Below are 11,343 nucleotides of genomic sequence, written 5' to 3' on the forward strand. Positions count from 1 at the left end.
TATCATCTACAGAGTTCTGCTGTGTCCTATAGTTAGATACAAGGACCGCTGAACTAGCATCATTCTATAGGGTCACACTATCATCTACAGAGTTCTGCTGTGTCCTATAGTTAGATACAAGGACCGCTGAACTAGCATCATTCTATAGGGTCACACTATAATCTACAGAGATCTGCTGTCTCCTATAGTTAGATACAAGGACCACTGAACTAACATCATTCTATAGGGTCACACTATCATCTACAGAGTTCTGCTGTGTCCTATAGTTAGATACAAGGACCACTGAACTACCGTCATAAAAGGTGACAGACGTGTTGATTATTGTTTTCCTCTGAAACTGTCAGTCTTCCCTAATTGCGTTGTGTATCCACGCCTTAACTTCGCCTGTCTCTCGGTCCTTCCGCCCCGTCTGCCCACCCAACTGTCTACCTGTCTCCTCAATGATTGATTTACCCCTCAAAAATACTTATCTGAAATGCGTTGGTTTTTACCAATAAAATATTACATTTTTCAAAACAAACTTTTCTATTGTCCTATCAAGAGTTGCCAAATGCATCTTTCCATCCTCTCTCTCCTCAGTGGTGACCTGCCCTCCGCCTCCTCCCATCCACAACGGGCTCCTGGAGGGCTCCGTGTTTGAGTGGGGTACCAGCGTGAGCTACAGCTGCCTGCCAGGGTACGAGCTCTCCTTCCCGGCTATCCTCACCTGTGTGGGCCTGGGCTCCTGGAGAGGACATCTGCCTCAGTGTCTGCGTGAGTCAACACAACAAACACCTTCATGTTTTAAAGATACGGGTTTTCAACTCTGCACAAAGAGGTTTAAAGAAACAGGTTTCCAACTCTGTACAAAGAGGTTAAGAGAAACAGGTTTCCAACTCTGTACAAAGAGGTTAAGAGAAACAGGTTTCCAACTCTACAAAGAGGTTAGGAGATACAGGTTTCCACCACGTAGATAATAATAATTAATATATAATTAATAATAGTAATTAATATATAATGAATAATAATATATAATTAATAATAATAATTAATAAATAATTACAAATAATAAGTAATATATAATTAATAATAATAATTAATATATAAGTAATAATAACAATAATTAATATAATAATTAATAATAATAATTACTATAATAATTACTATAATAATTAAGAATAATAATTTATTTTGTGTCGTTTCTTGTATCTTAACCAACAACAGCATTGCCAACAGGTGCATAAATACACACCAATCACAAACTATAGCAGACAACAGCATCACCAACAGGTGCATAAATACACACCAATCACAAACTATAGCAGACAACAGCATCACCAACAGGTGCATAAATACACACCAATCACAAACTATAGCAGACAACAGCATCACCAACAGGTGCATAAATACACACCAATCACAAACTATAGCAGACAACAGCATCACCAACAGGTGCATAAATACACACCAATCACAAACTATAGCAGACAACAGCATCACCAACAGGTGCATAAATACACACCAATCACAAACTATAGCAGACAATAGCATCACCAACAGGTGAATAAATTCACACCAATCACAAAATATAGCAGACAACAGCATCACCAACAGGTGCATAAATACACACCAATCACAAACTATAGCAGACAACAGCATCACCAACAGGTGAATAAATTCACACCAATCACAAAATATAGCAGACAACAGCATCACCAACAGGTGCATAAATACACACCAATCACAAACTATAGCAGACAACAGCATCACCAACAGGTGCATAAATACACACCAATCACAAACTATAGCAGACAACAGCATCACCAACAGGTGAATAAATACACACCAATCACAAACTATAGCAGACAACAGCATCACCAACAGGTGCATAAATACACACCAATCACAAACTATAGCAGACGACAGCATCGCCAACAGGTGCATAAATACACACCAATCACAAACTATAGCAGACGACAGCATCACCAACAGGTGAATAAATTCACACCAATCACAAACTATAGCAGACAACAGCATCACCAACAGGTGCATAAATACACACCAATCACAAACTGTAGCAGACAACAGCATCACCAACAGCTGAATACATTCACACCAATCACAAACTATAGCAGACGACAGCATCACCAACAGCTGAATACATTCACACCAATCACAAACTATAGCAGACAACAGCATCACCAACAGGTGCATAAATACACACCAATCACAAACTATAGCAGACAACAGCATCACCAACAGGTGCATAAATACACACCAATCACAAACTATAGCAAACGACAGCATCACCAACAGGTGCATAAATACACACCAATCACAAACTATAGCAGACAACAGCATCACCAACAGGTGCATAAATACACACCAATCACAAACTATAGCAGACAACAGCATCACCAACAGGTGCATAAATACACACCAATCACAAACTATAGCAGACAACAGCATCACCAACAGGTGCATAAATACACACCAATCACAAACTATAGCAGACAACAGCATCACCAACAGGTGCATAAATACACACCAATCACAAACTATAGCAGACAATAGCATCACCAACAGGTGAATAAATTCACACCAATCACAAAATATAGCAGACAACAGCATCACCAACAGGTGCATAAATACACACCAATCACAAACTATAGCAGACAACAGCATCACCAACAGGTGAATAAATTCACACCAATCACAAAATATAGCAGACAACAGCATCACCAACAGGTGCATAAATACACACCAATCACAAACTATAGCAGACAACAGCATCACCAACAGGTGCATAAATACACACCAATCACAAACTATAGCAGACAACAGCATCACCAACAGCTGAATACATTCACACCAATCACAAACTATAGCAGACAACAGCATCACCAACAGGTGCATAAATACACACCAATCACAAACTATAGCAGACAACAGCATCACCAACAGGTGAATAAATACACACCAATCACAAACTATAGCAGACAACAGCATCACCAACAGGTGCATAAATACACACCAATCACAAACTATAGCAGACGACAGCATCGCCAACAGGTGCATAAATACACACCAATCACAAACTATAGCAGACGACAGCATCACCAACAGGTGAATAAATTCACACCAATCACAAACTATAGCAGACAACAGCATCACCAACAGGTGCATAAATACACACCAATCACAAACTATAGCAGACGACAGCATCACCAACAGGTGCATAAATACACACCAATCACAAACTATAGCAGACAACAGCATCACCAACAGCTGAATACATTCACACCAATCACAAACTATAGCAGACAACAGCATCACCAACAGGTGCATAAATACACACCAATCACAAACTATAGCAGACAACAGCATCACCAACAGGTGAATACGTTCACACCAATCACAAAATATAGCAGACAACAGCATCACCAACAGGTGCATAAATACACACCAATCACAAACTATAGCAGACAACAGCATCACCAACAGGTGAATACGTTCACACCAATCACAAAATATAGCAGACAACAGCATCACCAACAGGTGCATAAATACACACCAATCACAAACTATAGCAGACGACAGCATCACCAACAGCTGAATACATTCACACCAATCACAAACTATAGCAGACAACAGCATCACCAACAGCTGAATACGTTCACACCAATCACAAACTATAGCAGACAACAGCATCACCAACAGGTGCATAAATACACACCAATCACAAACTATAGCAGACAACAGCATCACCAACAGGTGCATAAATACACACCAATCACAAACTATAGCAGACAACAGCATCACCAACAGGTGCATAAATACACACCAATCACAAACTATAGCAGACAACAGCATCACCAACAGGTGCATAAATACACACCAATCACAAACTATAGCAGACAACAGCATCGCCAACAGGTGCATAAATACACACCAATCACAAACTATAGCAGACGACAGCATCACCAACAGGTGAATAAATTCACACCAATCACAAACTATAGCAGACAACAGCATCACCAACAGGTGCATAAATACACACCAATCACAAACTATAGCAGACGACAGCATCACCAACAGGTGCATAAATACACACCAATCACAAACTATAGCAGACAACAGCATCACCAACAGCTGAATACATTCACACCAATCACAAACTATAGCAGACAACAGCATCACCAACAGGTGCATAAATACACACCAATCACAAACTATAGCAGACAACAGCATCACCAACAGGTGAATACGTTCACACCAATCACAAAATATAGCAGACAACAGCATCACCAACAGGTGCATAAATACACACCAATCACAAACTATAGCAGACAACAGCATCACCAACAGGTGAATACGTTCACACCAATCACAAAATATAGCAGACAACAGCATCACCAACAGGTGCATAAATACACACCAATCACAAACTATAGCAGACGACAGCATCACCAACAGCTGAATACATTCACACCAATCACAAACTATAGCAGACAACAGCATCACCAACAGCTGAATACGTTCACACCAATCACAAACTATAGCAGACAACAGCATCACCAACAGGTGCATAAATACACACCAATCACAAACTATAGCAGACAACAGCATCACCAACAGGTGCATAAATACACACCAATCACAAACTATAGCAGACAACAGCATCACCAACAGCTGAATACGTTCACACCAATCACAAACTATAGCAGACAACAGCATCACCAACAGGTGCATAAATACACACCAATCACAAACTATAGCAGACGACAGCATCACCAACAGGTGCATAAATACACACCAATCACAAACTATAGCAGACGACAGCATCACCAACAGGTGCATAAATACACACCAATCACAAACTATAGCAGACAACAGCATCACCAACAGGTGCATAAATACACACCAATCACAAACTATAGCAGACAACAGCATCACCAACAGGTGCATAAATACACACCAATCACAAACTATAGCAGACGACAGCATCACCAACAGGTGCATAAATACACACCAATCACAAACTATAGCAGACAACAGCATCACCAACAGGTGCATAAATACACACCAATCACAAACTATAGCAGACAACAGCATCACCAACAGGTGCATAAATACACACCAATCACAAACTATAGCAGACAACAGCATCACCAACAGGTGCATAAATACACACCAATCACAAACTATAGCAGACAACAGCATCACCAACAGGTGCATAAATACACACCAATCACAAACTATAGCAGACAACAGCATCACCAACAGGTGAATACATTCACACCAATCACAAACTATAGCAGACAACAGCATCACCAACAGGTGCATAAATACACACCAATCACAAACTATAGCAGACAACAGCATCACCAACAGGTGCATAAATACACACCAATCACAAACTATAGCAGACAACAGCATCACCAACAGGTGCATAAATACACACCAATCACAAACTATAGCAGACAACAGCATCACCAACAGGTGCATAAATACACACCAATCACAAACTATAGCAGACAACAGCATCACCAACAGCTGAATACATTCACACCAATCACAAACTATAGCAGACAACAGCATCACCAACAGGTGCATAAATACACACCAATCACAAACTATAGCAGACAACAGCATCACCAACAGGTGCATAAATTCACACCAATCACAAACTATAGCAGACAACAGCATCACCAACAGGTGCATAAATACACACCAATCACAAACTATAGCAGACAACAGCATCACCAACAGGTGCATAAATACACACCAATCACAAACTATAGCAGACGACAGCATCACCAACAGGTGAATAAATACACACCAATCACAAACTATAGCAGACAACAGCATCACCAACAGGTGAATACATTCACACCAATCACAAACTATAGCAGACAACAGCATCACCAACAGGTGCATAAATACACACCAATCACAAACTATAGCAGACGACAGCATCACCAACAGGTGCATAAATACACACCAATCACAAACTATAGCAGACAACAGCATCACCAACAGGTGCATAAATACACACCAATCACAAACTATAGCAGACAACAGCATCACCAACAGGTGCATAAATACACACCAATCACAAACTATAGCAGACAACAGCATCACCAACAGGTGCATAAATACACACCAATCACAAACTATAGCAGACAACAGCATCACCAACAGGTGCATAAATACACACCAATCACAAACTATAGCAGACAACAGCATCACCAACAGGTGCATAAATACACACCAATCACAAACTATAGCAGACAACAGCATCACCAACAGGTGCATAAATACACACCAATCACAAACTATAGCAGACAACAGCATCACCAACAGGTGCATAAATACACACCAATCACAAACTATAGCAGACAACAGCATCACCAACAGGTGCATAAATACACACCAATCACAAACTATAGCAGACAACAGCATCACCAACAGGTGCATAAATACACACCAATCACAAACTATAGCAGACGACAGCATCACCAACAGGTGCATAAATACACACCAATCACAAACTATAGCAGACGACAGCATCACCAACAGGTGCATAAATACACACCAATCACAAACTATAGCAGACAACAGCATCACCAACAGGTGCATAAATACACACCAATCACAAACTATAGCAGACAACAGCATCACCAACAGGTGCATAAATACACACCAATCACAAACTATAGCAGACAACAGCATCACCAACAGCTGAATACATTCACACCAATCACAAAATATAGCAGACAACAGCATCACCAACAGGTGCATAAATACACACCAATCACAAAATATAGCAGACAACAGCATCACCAACAGGTGAATAAATACACACCAAACACAAACTATAGCAGACAACAGCATCACCAACAGGTGCATAAATACACACCAATCACAAACTATAGCAGACAACAGCATCACCAACAGGTGCATAAATACACACCAATCACAAACTATAGCAGACAACAGCATCACCAACAGGTGCATAAATACACACCAATCACAAACTATAGCAGACAACAGCATCACCAACAGGTGCATAAATACACACCAATCACAAACTATAGCAGACAACAGCATCACCAACAGGTGCATAAATACACACCAATCACAAACTATAGCAGACAACAGCATCACCAACAGGTGAATACGTTCACACCAATCACAAACTATAGCAGACAACAGCATCACCAACAGGTGCATAAATACACACCAATCACAAACTATAGCAGACAACAGCATCACCAACAGGTGCATAAATACACACCAATCACAAACTATAGCAGACAACAGCATCACCAACAGCTGAATACATTCACACCAATCACAAACTATAGCAGACAACAGCATCACCAACAGGTTTATAAATACACACCAATCACAAAATATAGCAGACGACAGCATCACCAACAGGTGCATAAATACACACCAATCACAAAATATAGCAGACAACAGCATCACCAACAGCTGAATACATTCACACCAATCACAAACTATAGCAGACAACAGCATCACCAACAGGTGCATAAATACACACCAATCACAAACTATAGCAGACAACAGCATCACCAACAGGTGCATAAATACACACCAATCACAAACTATAGCAGACAACAGCATCACCAACAGGTGCATAAATACACACCAATCACAAACTATAGCAGACAACAGCATCACCAACAGGTGCATAAATACACACCAATCACAAACTATAGCAGACAACAGCATCACCAACAGGTGCATAAATACACACCAATCACAAACTATAGCAGACAACAGCATCACCAACAGGTGCATAAATACACACCAATCACAAACTATAGACAGACAACAGCATCACCAACAGGTGCATAAATACACACCAATCACAAACTATAGCAGACGACAGCATCACCAACAGGTGAATAAATACACACCAATCACAAACTATAGCAGACAACAGCATCACCAACAGGTGCATAAATACACACCAATCACAAACTATAGCAGACAACAGCATCACCAACAGGTGAATAAATACACACCAATCACAAACTATAGCAGACAACAGCATCACCAACAGGTGCATAAATACACACCAATCACAAACTATAGCAGACAACAGCATCACCAACAGGTGCATAAATACACACCAATCACAAACTATAGCAGACAACAGCATCACCAACAGGTGCATAAATACACACCAATCACAAACTATAGCAGACAACAGCATCACCAACAGGTGCATAAATACACACCAATCACAAACTATAGCAGACGACAGCATCGCCAACAGGTGCATAAATACACACCAATCACAAACTATAGCAGAGAACCCATGGACACAGTTCCTAATTCAGATGGTAAATCATTCTGGTGGGACTGATTGATTTCTGGGCTCTGCTGGCTTTGTGAAGATGGACTCTGTATCTGAGGCCTGATGGTAGGAGCTGGTACTCCTGGCTGACTGGATGTGATAGTTCGGTGGCAACTGCCCTGGTATATTGATTCTGAGATGTTCAACTCTGTCCAAACACATAGATTGCCCTGATATAGTGTTTCTGAGATGTTCAACTCTCTACAAACACATAGATTGCCCTGGTATAGTGTTTCTGAGATGTTCAACTCTCTCCAAACACATAGATTGCCCTGGTATAGTGTTTCTGAGATGTTTAACGCTCTACAAACCCATAGATTGCCCTGGTATAGTGTTTCTGAGATGTTCAACTCTGTCCAAACACATAGATTGCCCTGGTATATTGTTTCTGAGATGTTCAACTCTCTCCAAACACATAGATTGCCCTGGTATAGTGTTTCTGAGATGTTCAACTCTGTCCAAACACATAGATTGCCCTGGTATAGTGTTTCTGAGATGTTCAACTCTCTCCAAACACATAGATTGCCCTGGTATAGTGTTTCTGAGATGTTCAACTCTGTCCAAACACATAGATTGCCCTGGTATAGTGTTTCTGAGATGTTCAACTCTCTACAAACACATAGATTGCCACGGTATAGTGTTTCTGAGATGTTCAACTCTGTCCAAACACATAGATTGCCATGTCGTAATGTTTCTGAGATGTACAAAGAGGTAGATTGCACGTTGTACTGTATAACAATAGCATGTTGTCTTCTATATTGTGATGAATAATCGGGAGGCTTGCTACAATGCACAGCTGAGAGATTTGAGATGTTTAACAACGGGACAAAGTGCTGACCATGTAGATCCTGGAAAGTGATACTGGATGCATAGTGTGCAGTAAATGCTTCCTCTCTTATCCCCAGTAGATGGGTTCTACTAAGTCATGTACCGTACAGAGCCAATACAGAGCTGGGTCTTTACACTGCTGAATATAGAGATTTAACACTACAGCAGTACAGTACAGTGTAATACCACTAGATTAACACCACAGCAGTACAGTATAGGGTAATACCACTAGATTAACACCACAGCAGTACAGTACAGGGTGACACCACTAGATTAACACCACAGCAGTACAGTACAGGGTGACACCACTAGATTAACACCACAGTAGTACAGTACAGTACAGGGTAATACCACTGGATTAACACCACAGCAGTACAGTACAGTATAGGGTAATACCACTAGATTAACACCACAGCAGTACAGTAGAGTACAGGGTAACACCACTAGATTAACACCACAGTAGTACAGTACAGTACAGTGTAATACCACTAGATTAACACCACAGCAGTACAGTACAGTATAGGGTAATACCACTAGATTAACACCACAGCAGTACAGTACAGGGTGACACCACTAGATTAACACCACAGTAGTACAGTACAGTACAGGGTAATACCACTGGATTAACACCACAGCAGTACAGTACAGTATAGGGTAATACCACTAGATTAACACCACAGCAGTACAGTAGAGTACAGGGTAACACCACTAGATTAACACCACAGCAGTACAGTAGAGTACAGGGTAACACCACTAGATTAACACCACAGCAGTACAGTATAGGGTAATACCACTAGATTAACACCACAGCAGTACAGTACAGTACAGGGTAACACCACTAGATTAACACCACAGTAGTACAGTACAGGGTAATACCACTAGATTAACACCACAGCAGTACAGTATAGGGTAATACCACTAGATTAACACCACAGTAGTACAGTACAGGGTACTACCACTAGATTAACACCACAGTAGTACAGTGCAGGGTAACACCACTAGATTAACACCACAGCAGTACAGTGCAGGGTAATACCACTAGATTAACACCACAGCAGTACAGTACAGGGTAACACCACTAGATTAACACCACAGCAGTACAGTACAGTACAGGGTAATACCACTAGATTAACACCACAGTAGTACAGTACAGTACAGGGTAATACCACTAGATTAACACCACAGCAGTACAGTACAGTACAGTGTAATACCACTAGATTAACACCACAGCAGTACAGTGCAGGGTAATACCACTAGATTAAAACCACAGCAGTACAGTATAGGGTAATACCACTAGATTAACACCACAGCAGTACAGTACAGTACAGTACAGGGTAATACCACTAGATTAACGCCACAGCAGTACAGTACAGTATAGGGTAATACCACTAGATTAACACCACAGTAGTACAGTACAGGGTACTACCACTAGATTAACACCACAGCAGTACAGTACAGTGTAATACCACTAGATTAACACCACAGCAGCACAGTGCAGGGTAATACCACTAGATTAACACCACAGCAGTACAGTATAGGGTAATACCACTAGATTAACACCACAGCAGTACAGTATAGGGTAATAACACCACTAGATCCCTCATTCTCCCATTCTGCACTTATCTTATAATATTGCTAAAGATAGAGGTACATCTTCTCTACTACGCAACATCATCAACAACAACAACAACATCTCTGCAGTTCAGTAGCGATGTCTCAAATGGCACTGACAGGGCTCTGGTCAAATCTAGTGCACTTTATAGGGAATAGGGTCCCATTTGGGACTCGGCCTAGGGTTCTAACAATTCTGCAACTGTCTGGCATCTCTCTGCATGTATACTGATAACTGGGAAGAATAGAACATTCATCAAGGAAAAAAAGTTAGGAGTCCACAGGCGGGTTTGACACCAGGCCTATTTGTTATGCACAGCTAGTTCTGGCCCCCAGCCGTCCATCCCATCTACGCTATATTTCCATAAAACAGAAGGTTATCACTGAGACTGCCGCTCAGAGCCGTGACAAATGGCTGTGTCACCTTTTTGTTCCTTAACATTCTAGAATGCCAGTGGAATGTTGAGTGTCATTGTCGGAATATTGAGAATGGAATGTTGAGGGTCATCGTCGGAATATTGAGAATGGAATGT

At 40.9% G+C, this 11,343-nt stretch overlaps 1 protein-coding gene across 1 annotated transcript in view; it reads left to right on the forward strand.

Moving 5' to 3' along the window:
* Positions 1-475: 475 nt before the first annotated feature.
* Positions 476-11,343, forward strand: part of LOC135519843 (CUB and sushi domain-containing protein 3-like) — a 50,082-nt gene continuing 39,214 nt past the window's right edge. The window contains exons 1-2 of the mRNA XM_064945049.1: positions 476-479; positions 580-753. Of these exons, the coding sequence (XP_064801121.1) occupies positions 476-479; positions 580-753 (178 nt within the window). The remainder of the gene's footprint in view (positions 480-579; positions 754-11,343) is intronic.

The sequence above is a fragment of the Oncorhynchus masou genome, chromosome 29 (assembly GCF_036934945.1).
Source record: "Oncorhynchus masou masou isolate Uvic2021 chromosome 29, UVic_Omas_1.1, whole genome shotgun sequence".
NCBI lineage: Eukaryota > Metazoa > Chordata > Actinopteri > Salmoniformes > Salmonidae > Oncorhynchus > Oncorhynchus masou.